General features: G+C 38.2%; 1 protein-coding gene across 1 annotated transcript in view; it reads right to left on the reverse strand.

Moving 5' to 3' along the window:
* Window positions 1-2,527: 2,527 nt before the first annotated feature.
* Window positions 2,528-17,598, reverse strand: part of LOC124722200 (inhibin beta chain-like) — a 134,862-nt gene continuing 119,791 nt past the window's right edge. The window contains exon 3 of the mRNA XM_047247397.1: window positions 2,528-3,253. Coding sequence (XP_047103353.1) covers window positions 2,528-3,253 — 726 coding nt within the window. The remainder of the gene's footprint in view (window positions 3,254-17,598) is intronic.

Below are 17,598 nucleotides of genomic sequence, written 5' to 3' on the forward strand. Positions count from 1 at the left end.
GACTCGCCCAACCAATTTACTTTCATCCATTGCTCCTTAGTCCAGGTTTTATGGCTTCGGCGCCACCTTTTCCAGTTATGGGCATTTGCATCACTGATGAGTGGTTTAGGTATGCCAGTTCGCGCTGTTATGGAGCTCCCTTCGTATTGTTTTGGTGCTGACAGGGTTCGCGAGTGCGACATCCAGTTCTGCAGTAAATTTTGCAGTTGTCGTCCTCTTACTTTTAGTACAATCGCCTTCACTCACCGTCTCTCAAGATTACTCAACATTCATGTCCGTATTGTGACTTAAAAGATGATGTTTTTACGCCCTCCGTGTATACCTTATAATTCTTCGATACAGTTCGTCTTGAAACACGAAACATTTCGGCTCCATTGGTTATGGTAGTACCCACCATACGGGCACCAACAATCTGCAATTCACTTTGCTGCGATATAATTGACTCACAACTTTAGTGTTCTGATCAGAAAATGACGCTTGCAGCGCACTGAGGACATTGTACAGGTGCCGTTCGTGGTCAAATACTTTGCTAACCTCTGCATTTATGTTCAGGTATCTGTTTCTCGCGGTGTTTCCATAATTTTCTTCGTCCGTTATAGACGCTGCACGTTGTATGTGAGAGACAGTGAACAATGTTTTGGTTTGAAGTTTCATTGCATCATTGCTTTCTAAATATATGTCCTTGTTGTGATATTATTTGTAGTTTCGTGCACTTACCAGTGAGTGTGAGAGAAATTAGAAAAGCTTGAAGAATATGATGCCTAATAACCGCAACTTACTGAACTTCACACTTGATGACGTAACCAGCATAAGTAACGTGAGGAAAAAGCACAGGTACCGGTATCACTGTTGTGAAATGAATGTAAAATGGTTTGTAAAAAATGTTTTATTCATGAATGTAAATTACGTCAGCAATACAGATACTCTAAAGTTGCACTTGTAAAATATATGGAACTACCGCAATAAATACATATTGTGAATATCACACGCAGACAGAACTGACAACACACGCCACTACCAGAAATTGGGGTATTTTTTTCTGTTGCCAGAAGACTGCCAAATTACTTGTGAATTCGTAGAAGAAATCTCTTACAAAAACAGACCACACTTCAACAAATACTTATTATGAAATATGCTGGATAAAAATTTCTAGTGTTACCATGAAAGTTACTAACATTAACGAGAAACTGTAACTTAAGTGAAACAAACTGGATAGTATTAAGTACACCTTAACTTTAAATAATAGATAACCATTCAAGTAGAGAAAAATAACAAAGTCAATTATTGTTTAGTAATTCTTATTTTTAAGTTATTATGTAGCTCACTGGAAAATTCAACATTATTAAGAGCTGCATGTAGTAGGACAAAATATCAGCGTAAAAATGGATTTAACAAGCACAATTTTTATTTTAGAACTGAATGAAGAATAATAAATTTTTATATTGATGACAGAATTGAGTGTCAGATGTATACATTTACTTTAAAGGTTATTATCTTATTCATGTGTAATCCATTAAGTAGCAGAACAGTCTGTCATTTGAAGAAAAAAATTATATGTTACCCATTTAAAAATAAGTGTCCTGCATTTTCCATTCATAAAAAACTGTGAACGAAAAGTTATTGTGTACGAAACCGAGTACTGTAGCCACTATGCTGTTCCCTTATGTTTTTAAAATGCTTTGCACCATTAAAATTACTCTTTATATTCCTCTTGTAACACATAATGGTAAATATGTTTGCTATGTCTGACTGTAATGTTATTGCTCTGATTTGTGAAATTCATTTAGAAGCATATTAATTGTCACAATTATATATTTGTTACAATCATTGTATTGCTATGAGAAAAGCCATCCTAAAATGTAGTTTAAATTTTAAAGTTTGAAGATCATATTCTACATACTAAATTGTTGTTACGTCGTTACTGAAGTAACAGAATATTACAGGTGTACAGATACTTAAAATAATAAGAAAGGAAATAGTGCCTTGTAAGGTGAAAAATCAATATGGGTAACTCAGCTTAATTATAACTTCTGTCTGTAGCTTGAATGGAAAGAGAGACTTTCATTTCATCATGTTTTAATGGCATAATCAAAACTATAGTTAAACATTACCAGAGTCACTGTACAATTAAAAAAATTATGCAATACATCTACACAGTGCTAGTAATAAATTACACATCTATAGTATGCCAAATCCTGCTTAATAATTTTATTAGGTTGAATGACCTACATATTTACCAAAATTTATAACAAATTAATACTTATATTACTAAACATTAGGCAGCATAAGAGCTGAAAAGATAAGAATGTAAGTGTCACCCAGTCAAATATCAGTCAGTCTTCGATTCTGTGTGTTTCCTCCATTGACATGCTAGTTTCCAATAAAACAGTCTAGTCATAATAAAAGCTGTGAAATTCAAATTGATGATATGAAGTTTGAATGGATGTAAATGACAATAAATGAAATGAGTTTATGGAATGTTTTTTGGAAATATATAGACACACAATGAGGGAGGAATGTTTTTATTCTAAGGACAACCACACTCATCAACAACCATTTTCGGGGGATCTCTCTTTATTATTTTGTTATCTAGACCCCAATAAATTAAAGACATTGATGAGAACTTGACTGGAGCACAACAAGGTTGTAAACCTGGTAGGCTGTCCATCTTTCTATACTCCTCCAGTGGAGGTGTATGGAAGTTCACGTAGGAATCTGGCGTTCTGTGAGGTCCACCACAATCACCACGACAGTAATTTGCATAGTAACCACTAGGTGCTATAATCCAGTCTTCCCATCCGATTTCTGTAAAATTAACGTAAAATTTGTTTTTGCAGCAAGGACCTTTGTCTCCGTCAGTGCAATCCAATGCTCTTCTTCTGACACGTCTAATGGCAGTTGGATCTGTGTGGACTACTAGAAATGGACGCTGGGCATCATTGGATAGACCCAGACTGCTAGGGTGACTTTGAGAGTACAGGTCACTTGTGGAGTCAATACTGTTAATCACCCTAGAGAAACTAGTCTCAGGATGTGGCTTATAATCAGCATCTGGTGGCCGCTGCTGGAACAGGATGGCTTCCACCATATCAGAACAACCAGAACAGTCTACCAGAAGGCGCAGACGTTCCCTTGGAGCATGTCTAGCAGCATACCAGTTCTGCACTGTTGATGTGAGATCAAATTTCAGCCATCCCAGTCCTGATAGTGTGACAGGTAAGGATGCTGCCATTTCTGTGTAGTCATCGAACTCCTGCAAGAAATAGAAACTGATACATATTGGATAATACCACAACACACAATTTCTCAAGAAAACAAATGGTTATGACTGAGAAACATCTGAAATATCACAGTTACTCCATTTGTTAAAGACAACAGCATATTCTACTAACATTCCGATTCTGCTGTTGAAGAGCACCATTAATCATCAGCATACTAAATAGCTTTCTGCTTTAACTCAAGTGTTCAAGATTCGTCAGATTTATAATAAATATGCACAAATTTCTGAACAAACAATAATTTGGAGTATTTTCATATTTTAAATGAACAGAACTTCTCACGAGGGAACTTATCTACACCCATATTCTACAAACCACTATGAACTGCATGGCAGAAATCACTCCTCATTCTACCACATGTTAAGGTTTCTTAGTGTTTGTTTTGGGCGTAGAGGACAGCAAGAATGGCTGCTTAAATGCTTCTGTGTAGAGAGCGATTACTATAATCTTGTCTTTGTGCTTCCTACGGTAACGATCTGTGGGGGACTGTGGTACATTCCTAGACGCTTATTCAGTACTGATTGTTCAAACGTTTTAAGTAGGCTTTCACAGGATAATTGACGTCTTTCCTCAAGAATCTGCCAGATCAGGTTTTTCAGCATTTCCATGAGTGTCTCTTGGCTCAGACAATCCTGTGAACAATTGTGCCTCCCATCTTTACATACGATCAGCATCATTTATTAGTTATAATAAGTATAATTCCACACACTTCACCAATATCTGGAGGTTGGCTCACAAGAGTTTTGCAGGCGATCTCTTGTTTACAATTACTGTGTTTTTCCAGTGCCCTGGAAATGAATGAAGCCTGCCACCCGCTTTATTTATGATCCATCCTATGTGATCATTCCGTTTCATATCTCCACAAATTGTTACACCGAAGTATATGTATGTGCGGACTAATTTCAACTGTGATTCATTGTTATTGTGGTTATTGGCTATAGTGTTTTGTGAAGCGCACTGTTTTACGTTTATTGCCATTTGCGACACTTTGAAATATTTTTAATACCTGACTAGATATTTGTGCAGATTTTTTCAGACATAATTTTTTTTTATTTCCCTTTGTGTTTGGTAATCATTGTCACAGTAGCTGTCTCATGGTCACTGAACCAGTTTTTGTGGGCAGACTCAGAGAGGTCCGATCTATTTGTTGCCATTATATCTAATAATGTTTCCGTCGTGAGTGGGCTTCTGAACTACCGGTTCTAAGCAGTTATAACAGATTAATCTGCAAAGATAATCAGTATAAATGAATGTACTCAGATTGTTAGAACTTACATTCTAAATCAGTGAGAATGGTAGATGATGCTACAGCGGTAAATTTTAGTGAGGATTTTGAATGAACTGACTGTATTCTTGGTTGTTCTGCACTACTATTCTTTTTCTAAAATGTTATGGAAATATATATAAAATACATTTGCAGTTAAAATGTGCATGGCATGGAAAGTGAAACTATTAGATGATGTGCCAGGAGACACATATATAAGGATCTACCACATTAGCAATATTGATTACATGTGTTTATAAATGCCTGAAGAAGACCAGATATATAAATTAATTGAAAACTAAAACTAAACTCCGTCCGAATAGGCCTTGGAAGGCCCAACGGCACCGACCGGCCGCCGTGTCATCCTCAGCCCACAGGCGTCACTGGATGCGGATATGAAGAACTTGCATAGATGTGGTACACATTTAATTGACAGATGAAGTGTGAAGAACATACATGAAACATTCTTGCATCACCAGGGTTCACACTAGCTTACCTCCGAGTTGGGTGTCACCACACAGGCGTGTGTTACTGGCATTGACTACAGAAGTAGACAATGAAGTTCATAACAATATTGGAATGTTAACTAATTTCTAACACAGTTTCTGAATCCAGAAGTCAACATAGATGGCTTTCTACGAATGCATAGCCACTGTTTTGAAAGCTATTGATAAAAAACTGCAAGCTGTAGCTATCACTTTAAACTTAACCATAGCTTTCGATATGATGGGCCATAGATCTCTCCTTGAATATTATGGCATTTGGGGCCTATCAAATGAATTGACGCATTCATTTGTTAGCTACTACAAGGAAAAAGTAAATATAAAAGATGCAGAAGTACAATGCCAAGCAGTACCAGAATATTTGTCAGAAGAGTGATTCATCATCTATAAGATACTGTAGGGGCTATTAATGAGCTCTCTTCGATGCCTGATTTATATTAATGATATGAACGTGCATATTGATTCTCATAAAACAGTTCTGTTTCCTGATGACACAACGGTGTTTGTAAAAACAGCAAAAATGAAGATTTCCATCATGGAATGAGTGTTATAAGTCAGCTCAGTTAATGGTCAACAATAAACTACATCATAATAAACTACAGGAAACAGTATCAATAAATTCCTATAGCTGCTGAAATAACATCTTGCTTTACCCTGAAGTCATTGTAAATAAAGAGGCAAAACGTTTCTTAGTTTCTGTATATGAAGTGACCTTAAGCAGTGCAAACATATTGAGTACATCAGTTCCAGGATGATTACAGACTGTAACCTTTTAAGTGCCCCGAAAGGCTGAATAAATGATCATTCATTATTGCGTGTTTACGATGCATATCTTAATGCTCATCTGAAATATGGTCTCATATTCTGATGAAATTCCCCAGCAGATCAGGGGGCCTTCAGAATCGAGAAGAAAGTAATTACGGTTATTATAGGGCGCAGAGCTGGACAGTCATGTAAACTACTATATGAATTACTGTAATGACACCATTACCATGGCTATAGATTATAGGACACACTATTGTTCTTAAAAAATATTATTTGGCAGTGTTTGTAATATGAGAAAAAATTATGACATACAACATCGTAATAGAAGGTTAAAAGGAAACTTACGTGTAATCCCAACAAATACATGTTTTTGTCGGATAGGTACATGCTTATGGGAATAAAACTATTCAACAAGTAGTCACGTTATAGTATTTAAAATGTACTGGTAAATTAAATTTAAAGACACTAGAAAGATCTATTTGAGTTTAATTTCAGTATCACTATTTCCATTCAGTAAGTGAACTTTAGCATATGTACATATAGACACGAATATTTTGCTTTTTAAGCACAGATTTAAGTCAAGTACAATATCATTTAGCACACAATACAGCGAATGAATGAACAGGCTAAATAAATAAAATAGTGATTCACTTGTGCATCTGGTTTCTTCGATGTCGCGAAGTTTCTTCTGTGCTTTATTGCTATCGATTGTATGGTGATAAGCATATTAAAGGGTATTAAAGGGGTGATTGTGATAAATGTTGTGCTCCATAGCATCCTTAAATATCTAAATATATGAATAACTACAAAATACAGTTTTATAGGCTAACTGAGAGCAGAAAAACAACGTTTGACGACCTAATTCATATGAATACACATAGGTAAATCATTTTAAGAAGCTAATGGAGAATTTTAAGTTATTTCCACAGTAAAATGTTACAGCGTCTAACTTCAGAGTAGAAATCATAGGCTCTTGTGACATTATACTAAACGTATTTTCCGAGTATTACATTGAGAACTGTAGGAGACAATTCAAGTGTAAGGGAAATTTGGATCTGCTGACAATAAATTGGTGAAAATTTTTTGATTCAGTGAATGTATAGATAGTAATCAGGTATTGTAGCATCGTTGATCACTGGTGTTGAAGAAAATGCTAAGAAAGATACTGCTTCGTATCATACGTGACAAGTAAATTATCAGAAGCAGACAACAGCAAACTTTCAGCTCTGAGGAGGAGATTGTGTTACAAATATATACATACTGTTTGCCACATACTACATAACCTTGTGCTACAGACAATAGATACAGATGGGAAAGATGTACAATAGTTCATTAACAATATCAGAAAGTTACTACACAAGGAGAAGGATATGCATTCCAGATTCGAACCAAACGGAATCGTTGCTCATAAACAGAATCTGAACGAAGTCAAAAGAAGCATAATGACAGCAGCGCATCAATCATTCAATGAGGTTGAGAGCAAGGTCTTATCAGCAGAGTTCGCGAAAACGCCTAAAACGTTTTGGGCTTACTTAACATCTGCTAATATGTAAAATCAATCAGTGACCGAAATCATTGCTTCCTTAGCCTGAATGATTTCCAGACATTTCACTCGTTGTAGGTGTCTGGAAAAACTGATCAGCTATTTCTTCAACAGAGCCACAAGCAACTAAACCATGTGCAGGGCAACACCACAGGACATATGCAGCCATTTTTTATCCTATAATGTGAAATTAGGGGCTGCAACTGCAACATATGGGATCCTCGTGCCATACCACAGTGTCAGTCAGAAGCCTTATACAGTTCTGTAACGATTATAATTTGTGTATCATCACGTCCTTAACTTGTGACCAATGAAGTTAATTTTAGTGAAATATACTCTTTTTCTTGTTTCAATGAACTCAAAGACTAGTGGTATATAGGGTGGTCAGCCGCAACCTGACAATCTTGTAATGGTGTTGCAGGGTAGGTTGTGCTGAGAAATAACTGTTAAGAAAAAAAATCGACACATTGCGCCATTTCCGAGTTAATTAGCGTTGAAGTTAACCAGTGAGATTGTTGTACATGCAAATTAAACAGGCCCACCAGATATACGGGCATTCAAAAAGAAACGAGTCGGAGGCATAATTACAGAAACCAGTACCTGTATGTTAGAAGTATTGACCCTGGCTGTTGAGCAACTTGTCCCACTGTGGCATAAGGTGGTGAAACTTCCCGGGGCTGCGATGTTAACCAGTTCCGCACGTGCAGCTGCACGTCATCGTCCGAGGTGAATCGTTTGCCCCTCAGAGCCTTTTTAAGGGGACCAAAAATCGCGTAATCACAGGGAGAGAGGTCCGGGCTGTATGGAGGGTGCCCGAGAACCTCCCATTTTAATTTCTGCAGGAGTGTCGCTACCGTGTTGGCCGTATGAGGCTTCGCAATGTCGTGGAGCAGAATGACCCCACGAACGAGAGTGTCTGGTCGTTTTGATTTGATCGCTTGGTGAAGGGTGGTCAAGGTTTTCGAGTAATGCTGAGTATTTGCTGTTGTCCCGTGCTGCATGAAGTGAACCAGAACGGGGTTATCTTGGTCCAAAATGGTTCAAATGGCTCTGGGCACTATGGGACTTCTGAGGTCTTCAGTCCCCTAGAACTTAGAACTACTTAAACCTAACTAACCTAAACACATCACACACATCCATGCCCAAGGAAGGATTCGAACCTGCGACCGTAGCGGTCGCACGGTTCCAAACTGAAGCACCTAGAACCGCTCGGCCACCCCGGCCGGCCAGGGTTATCTTGGTCAAAGAAGAACGTCGCCACAACATTTCCTGCACTCGTGTAGATGGCCTTGGCTTTTTTGGTGGTGGTGACCCTGGATGCTTCCACTGGAGACTTTGTTGTTTTGATTCTGGTTCAAAGTGATGATACCATTGTGGGGCGGCGGATGCGTTGGAATAAGAATAAATCTACTGTTGTATAAACGCTTGCGTGTTGAATCAGTTTCTAGCTTTTAGAATGTTGTTAATGCTGTCTTTTGCCGTTCTCAACACTGGCTCTCTATTTACTCCGTGACCCCCAGAAAGTGATTTAATAAAACTTGGAGCCAGTAAATAGATATCCTAGTGCCCACTTTACCTGAGAATGTTCTTATAGCTGCAGCTTATAGCTCTGAGGAATTAGGAGATTGTCCGGGATTTCTAATCAAAAACGGTTTTCCAAAATAGTTGAGTATATTCTGAAATTCACTGATAAAAAACACAAGTATCCCTACAACCTAACTAACAGAGCAGTTCAGAGTCTAATGCGCTGATGCAACTATAAATGTCCGAATCAAATGTTAAAAAGAATGCTCGCCATAATTTGATGAAAATACTTCATCAAACGCCACGCTAAATATTTGGTAGAATGACTGTCCCGCGACGGCACGTGAAAATACGACAAAACGCAAACTGAAGCTAGATAATGAAAATCATTCCAGAATTAACACTTCACATAAAATGTTTTCATGGTTCCGCATATCTCTAGTAACTTAATACGGCACCCGAGGCTGTTTGTAGCAGTGACACTGATGCGATGCGGCTCCCGACACAGATGGCGTGTCATTCAGCGACTGGAGAGAACTGGGGCCTTGCTTCCTCGCGCAGCGTTCTTATATATAAAGCCGCGGTGCGGACGGTTAAGGGAACGCCTGATCTTTTCGGCTCTCCCGACTAGCCGCTGGGCTAGTAACGCACCACTTCAAGTTCCATAATAATTTATAGCTTCTTTTGCTGATGGCCGAAGAAGCTCTTGATTTAAACGTGCATTCAGCACGCAGGTAAGTATTGATAATAAAATTTTGACGTGGCTAAGTTAAATATTTTGGGCGAGAGAATTAATTAAATTACACTGCACGCAGTAGATGAGCTCTGAACTGGCCCTTTTGAGATCCGCTATCGCTATAATTTTATAGGTATTCAAAAGAAACTTTTCACATCTTCATAGTCATAGCGGACCTCCAACCTATTTAAATCTAAACATCCTAACCTTATTTATTAACCTACTTAATCTATCTTGCTTCCTTCAGTTTTGAGATGAAAACCACAAAATCATGAATTTCCACTAAAGTCTTAATTTGTGAAATCCAAAGTACTGTTTTTATTAAATCATTATGAAAGATGAATCTAAATATAAATTTTGAAGTCTCTAGCTCTTTTCTGTTGCGCCAATGATTTTTTCAGAAAAACGTCCAAATCTCGAAAACGGCTGAAGTTATCGAACTGATATTTAACACACATTAATTTAGTATTATTCCTGACATGCTAGAAAAGTTTTAGGTCATTTGCTTGATTTTTAAGGTATTGCGCAACATTTATGACGTCAGAGCTAGTTACAGCAGACTGGCTGGCACACAATGGAAACAGATGTGAATTTACTACAGCGTGAGTAGGCTGCTTCCCTACATCACCCTCTACTTAAAAATTTTTTTTTTTTTGTTTATGAATGTTAATGAATGAAAAAAAAATTAATTACAAAAAGGGAAGCAAGAGTACAGTTTAACTCCCTATGAAAAATCAAAATTGAAATATAAACCTGTAGAAACATTAAAGAAAACTGATTACCTACATTAATTATTTAAATTGTGGGCATGTTCACTGCCTTTCAAACCATGTCATTACTCAAAATTTTAAGCAAAGTCAACGAAATATTTTGGCATACATATTGCCTTAGACAAACAAACACATACAAATTGAAAAATTATAAAAATCTTAACTACATTAAATACATTTTTACATACACATATTCAAAGAAAATAACATGATACATAAACAGATGATTATCTCTTAGCAGTCTTTTCTAAACCTGAAAGAAAAGTTCACAAATAATTTTTACACACGTGGTTGTAGCCACTTAGGCTGGCGTCCTACACTTCCATTCACAAGGGTAGAGGAGGGGAAGTTGCTATGGTGTGCGTCCTTCACGTTCTCTCTAAATTACATGGGGGAAAGGGGAGGGGTCACTGTGAGTTGTGTCCAAGTCACTCCACGCTTTCACGCAGCTACCAGGCTGCCATTATCTGGTTTGTCCTGTAGAACAAACAAAAAGAGTGCCTCAGACTCTGTTCACTTAATATCTAAGGGTGGGTCACAATGAAATGGGGATATATACATTTTATCCTTCAGTATGTTGCTGGAACAAAGTTAACAGAATTTTTTTTTTTTCTCAATTCTACTCTCGTGGTTACTTAATTGTCATAAAATCGGTAAACAAATGGTTCAAAACGCCGTTAGTCACGTACTGGAGAAAATTTATGCTCCTAAGGCATACAATCATAAATCATATTTAATCTGAATTTATCATTTCTGGGCCGGAACACTGAACCAATGCTCGGTACATTCCTGACAAATCTGCATTTTATTTACTTAACTGACTCATCTTTGACTACTTTATTCTTAGAGATAGTATGAGTATGATTAGTGGTTGTTTTCTCAGCTTCCATGTACATGTGAGTAACTTTTGGTAATAGTACAGTTGTAAGTGTTCAAAACACACTACGTTTAGTTGACTACAAAATCCACTTATTGGTCCTCTGCTGTTGTCAGTTCCACATCTGCCATTAGGTACTTACTTACTTTGAAGTGTATTCATGCTGAGCTAAAATATGGTTTCACGTCTGTCAGTATGTTATTTATTTATTTTGCTAGTGTATGTACTTATTTAACACTCACTCTATTAATATTTAAAGCATAGGATAGCACATTTATTTCATATTCATAGTGTATTGCAGCTGATTAGTTTGCTCACGTGGCAATCCATTTCCACTCAATCGGACGCTGAAACCACAGGTAGTCTCTCTCAGACCTACCACTAAAATGTATCAAGTAAATATGGACGAGCGTAATGCTAAATTCCTTAAACCTCTAGGACACCATGAGCTGCTCTGTCTCATTTAACATAAGGGTACCTATGGTCGCATTCACGCCTCCAACTCATAACCTCAATACGTGTAGGTGTATCCTGTCACACACTACACTAAAATAATGGCCAGCTCCAACCTTATAAATACTTCAGGGACGTGTCCTTCACGTCTCAACCACAAACACTGCTCAATTCTATTACACTACCTTTCCTTGCTACACAAGGTGAGTTCAATCTTACAACTTATCTGCATATTTTTCATACCACTAAGCAATCTCTTTTACTATTTCTTAGTTAGCTCTAATGCATACACTAGGTTTCATTACCACTTCAGATTCTGCTTGTACATGAATTCATATATCTTTTTAAATTACTGTTGGTGGACCATTTCCAATAAAACAACACTTTGTACTTACTATATTACCAGGGTACTATACATAATTGTTACTCAAGTACATTTTATATCTTAATTACTTCATACTTCTCTATTGTTTGTCACTATAAGGTTTGTCACATTAGGTATTTTTCTTTTTTCACTAATCGGTAGATAGAATGGTTACATAACTTATGGCTTGATAGCCATGACAGAAAATTTTCATGTCTGGAAAGAAGAGGTCGAACTTTTTGTGGATAGGAAAGATGAAGAATGAGTGAGACCTGAAAGGGAAAGAAGATCTCACACAGCTGGGACTGCACGGCTGCCACACTGTGTGGAGGTTACAGTACAACCTCCTCCCTACAGTATTCATTAGTTTAATGCTGGCTTGATTATCATAACGGAAAATTTTGTGTTGGAAAGTAGAGGTCGAAATTTTTGGGGATAGGAAAGATGAAGAATGAGTGAGACCTGAAAGGGAAAGAAGATCTCACACAGCTGGGACTGCACAGCTGCCACACTGTGTAGAGGTTTCAGAACAACCTCCTCCCTACAGCATTCATTAGCTTAATGCTGTAAAGAAGAGTTAGAAATTTTAGGTGGATAGAAAAAATGAAGAGTGAGTGAGACCTGAAAAGGAAAGAAGGTCTCACACAGCTGGGACTGCACAGCTGCCACACTGTGTAGAGGTTACAGAACAACCTCCTCCCTACAGCATTCATTGGTTTATTATTGACGTGATAATCATACCGGAAAATTTTGTGTTGGAAAGTAGAGGTCGAAATTCTTGCGGATAGGAAAGATGAAGATTGAGTGAGACCTGAAAGGGAAAGAAGATCTCACACAGCTGGGACTGCACAGCTGCCACACTGTGTGGAGGTTAAAGAACAACCTCCTCCCTACAGCATTCAGTGGCTACCTATGAATCTGGCAGGTCGATCTGAAAATACTTTATGATGCCTTTTTAGAACCTGTCTCAGTTCTTCCTTCTGATTGGCGGAAATATTATCGATTTCCTGCAACTTAGCTTCTATCTTGTCTAAAATAATTGCTTCTTCTTCTTCTTCTGTATTCAGCTTATTGTTATTAAGATTAACATCCTCGTCCCAATACCTCCTGTTTTTCAGAACTCGTATAGGCAGCTCCCAAGTTTCATGATCAGTTACTACATGTTTATCACTAAAAGGTACTATAATTACTCCTGTTATTGGCAAGATCATTTTTAACTGGCTTCTTTCAAAGTCAACAACACTCTGATATTTCGACAAGAAATCTATGCCAATTAAAACCTCAATACTGAGATTGTTTACAATTAAACATGGATGATCAATTAAATTACCATTAATGTTAAAGGGTAGCAAAGCTTCTTGCTTTACTGTTTTTGACACCTTGCCAGTAGCACCAATTATTCTTAGTCCTGATACCCTCATTACTGTAAGTTTGTCCTTACCAGGTAACGCATCAAAGAAGGACTGAGATATTGCACTTACCTCACTTCCACTGTCTAAGAGACAACGTACATTGATACCCAACATATTCACTATTATTATAGGGTGGCTTATTCTAGGTTGTACAGGTGGTTCCTCAAATTCATCTAATAGTTCCTTTTGGATTTGTCTCCAACTAAAGTGATCAATATCTGTCTTCATTACATTTAGGTCACAGTGTGTAGGGGTTTCCTGAATTACATTTTCAGCTGCCTTTTCCAGTCGGTCTATTAATTTTAAATCGAAACACCGCACGACTTCATTACATTTAGTTTGCTGAACATAACCCAAATTACTGTAGTCTGAGCGATTCTGCGCCTCCAGACCGGGCATAACATTAGTTACAGCTAAACCACTTTCACCATTATCGTCGGTTTCCTTCTCAAGTGACAACTGGTCACAGCTACTGGGTTCATTGACCCCAAACAGCCTACCCTCTACATTCCCACTTATCTCCTGTTCTAAATCTATTAGTACATTATCAACATCCTGCACAGGCACTTTAGATAAGAGCACATCATCCTCATCGTAAATATAAGCATGAATTTCTTCTGCTTCTTCACCTGTCAATTCAGTATTTTGTAGCTCATCCCTACTGTTACACTGCTGCGCCTTCTCTTTCTCTTCCCACTTAGAAAGCGTTTCTAACACGGTATCTATCAAATACTGTGAGTGATCTAATATTTCTGTTGTATCCTTAGGTGCTATCGACTCTTCATCCACATGTTCAGTTTGAGTATTCTGATCTGTCTTACCAATTCCCTTAACTACTGGCTTAGGAAAAGTAACCGCCTGGTGAGCGCCAGTGTCCTCATAGACGGGAACTAGTTTTCCTGCCTCGGCCTACTGCTGTTTCCTTTATTTTCATTATAGTTAACTGGCATAGCATTGCTTTCCGTACAGTGGTTTACATGCATATTTTTGTTTGGCACAACATTACTGTCATTTGAATGCCATTGTTGGTTCTGATAATTATTTCCCCAATTCCTACCTCTCTTAGGACGGCGAACACCTACTGTTCTAATGTTTACATTGCCACTTTGCTCGTTCCTAAAATTACTATTATTGTTATTGGCATTTCGGTTATTACGTGCTTGCTCCTCATTGGCAGCAACACGTTCTACACGTTCCAAATACTCAATGAAACGATCCAGATTGTCTCTAGGGGCAGATATAATTCTAGTTTGCCAATACCATGGCAGTTTGGCTTCAAGACCTAGTATAATCATTTCAGGTTTCAGCTTTTCCGCCAAATGTGACAACCGTGAAATCCATGACCTAGCAAACTCTTTAATTGATTCCTTACCTGCATTGAAGCGTTTTCCACTCCAAAATTCTCTCAACACTTCATTTTGCTTATTGCTAGACCAATACTCATTAATGAAAGCTGTTTTAAACTCCGCTAATGTTTTACACTTTAACATAACATCAGCTGACCAACGCATGGCGTCACCTGCTAAATGGCTTCTAATAAACGAGATTTTCTCTCGTTCAGACCAAGTTGATGGAATCACATCTTCAAAATCGTTCCAGAAATCTAGCGGATGGATATTTTTATCTGGATCAAACCGCAAGAACTGCCGACACCCGATAAAAGCGGCGTTTGCAGCTACAATTTGTTGTATACTACCATTACCAGAAGTTACTGAAGCTATTTTACTCTCAATGTTAGCAATGTTAGTACTTATATTTTCTACTTTCATTTCAACATTATCTACTCTTTGCACAATATGAGTAGTGTCAGTTTTGATTGCTTCTACTTCTGTTTGACATATGTTTACTTTTATATTAACATCTTTAAATCTATCTGAGCACAGTTCAGACTCCGCCTCGATCTTTTCTGTTAACTTGTGCTCCAGCTTCGCATCTTCCATTTGGAAGTCTTTGCGAACCTCAGCAACTTCGGATTTAACTGTTTTATACATTTCAGAAAACTGTTGAGCAACCTTTTTCTTAATATCCTCATGATTGCAATCAATTTTATAGTTCAAACTGTCTAGATCCTCTTTCAACTTATTGCAACCAGCCTTGAAGGTATCGTCCATTACCTCCAACCGCTTATTAAAACTTGTTTGGCTGGCCACAATCTCAGACTTTAATTCAGCTGTCATTCTAGCATTACTGGCTGACATTTTTGCATTACTGGCAGCTATTGCTTGTAATATAACATTTAGATCAACAGCCCCAGCATCTTTGGTTTGCTCACTAGCTGGCTTTTTATCACACTCAGGTGACGAAAAACTAGCTCCAATACCAGAATCATCAAAACTAAATGAAACTTCTGATTGATTAGTCATATCTAACTGCTCCTTCTTAAACTCTACCATCTCTGATGACTGTTTCATTTTTAATTCATCAGAGAAACTATCATCCAATAAATTTACAATTTCTACTTTCTGCTTCACTACAGGGGTCTCTATTATTGAATCATTGCCCCTTCGCACACTACTGTCAGGAGACAATACTTCATATTTCACTTTAACATTACTACTTTCATGCATATTTACACTCGAACCGTTGTCTGGATTTACAGTTCCCTCAACAGACATAGGTTCTGATATAAGTTTAACCTCAGTTTCTTTTGGCGGTTCCATCGCCGACAGTCTTTTAGTGCAGGTTAGTAAAATTTTTAACAGCTTTTCACTTAACTTAGTTCCTTCTGCACGACGTATGGCGTTGCCGGCGCGTCGTACCAGGATTCCTGATGCGACGTGGCACGTTGAACTGCAGACGGCTCTCCGACGGCTGTTGTGTGTTTGCGTGGCCAGCAATTGCAGGCTCTGCGTCGGCTGCTCCAGCGGACGACTGCGGTACGGCGAAACTGGCTTCTCGCGATGCTGGCAGCACCGCTAGACTCAGTGCCAGCTCCGTCAATCCAGATGCGTTGTTAATCCAATTGCGTCGTCCACATGTACACGTAACACTTTCACTGTTTTATACTCAGTTGCGTGTCGCATTCCACTCGCGAATCCGAATAGTTAAAAATCACTTTCACTTAGTTGATTTCCCGGCCGATGCACCATATGTGGGGCGGCGGATGCGTTGGAATAAGAATAAATCTACTGTTGTATAAACGCTTGCGTGTTGAATCAGTTTCTAGCTTTTAGAATGTTGTTAATGCTGTCTTTTGCCGTTCTCAACACTGGCTCTCTATTTACTCCGTGACCCCCAGAAAGTGATTTAATAAAACTTGGAGCCAGTAAATAGATATCCTAGTGCCCACTTTACCTGAGAATGTTCTTATAGCTGCAGCTTATAGCTCTGAGGAATTAGGAGATTGTCCGGGATTTCTAATCAAAAACGGTTTTCCAAAATAGTTGAGTATATTCTGAAATTCACTGATAAAAAACACAAGTATCCCTACAACCTAACTAACAGAGCAGTTCAGAGTCTAATGCGCTGATGCAACTATAAATGTCCGAATCAAATGTTAAAAAGAATGCTCGCCATAATTTGATGAAAATACTTCATCAAACGCCACGCTAAATATTTGGTAGAATGACTGTCCCGCGACGGCACGTGAAAATACGACAAAACGCAAACTGAAGCTAGATAATGAAAATCATTCCAGAATTAACACTTCACATAAAATGTTTTCATGGTTCCGCATATCTCTAGTAACTTAATACGGCACCCGAGGCTGTTTGTAGCAGTGACACTGATGCGATGCGGCTCCCGACACAGATGGCGTGTCATTCAGCGACTGGAGAGAACTGGGGCCTTGCTTCCTCGCGCAGCGTTCTTATATATAAAGCCGCGGTGCGGACGGTTAAGGGAACGCCTGATCTTTTCGGCTCTCCCGACTAGCCGCTGGGCTAGTAACGCACCACTTCAAGTTCCATAATAATTTATAGCTTCTTTTGCTGATGGCCGAAGAAGCTCTTGATTTAAACGTGCATTCAGCACGCAGGTAAGTATTGATAATAAAATTTTGACGTGGCTAAGTTAAATATTTTGGGCGAGAGAATTAATTAAATTACACTGCACGCAGTAGATGAGCTCTGAACTGGCCCTTTTGAGATCCGCTATCGCTATAATTTTAT

The sequence above is a fragment of the Schistocerca piceifrons genome, chromosome X (genome assembly GCF_021461385.2).
Source record: "Schistocerca piceifrons isolate TAMUIC-IGC-003096 chromosome X, iqSchPice1.1, whole genome shotgun sequence".
Taxonomy (NCBI): domain Eukaryota; kingdom Metazoa; phylum Arthropoda; class Insecta; order Orthoptera; family Acrididae; genus Schistocerca; species Schistocerca piceifrons.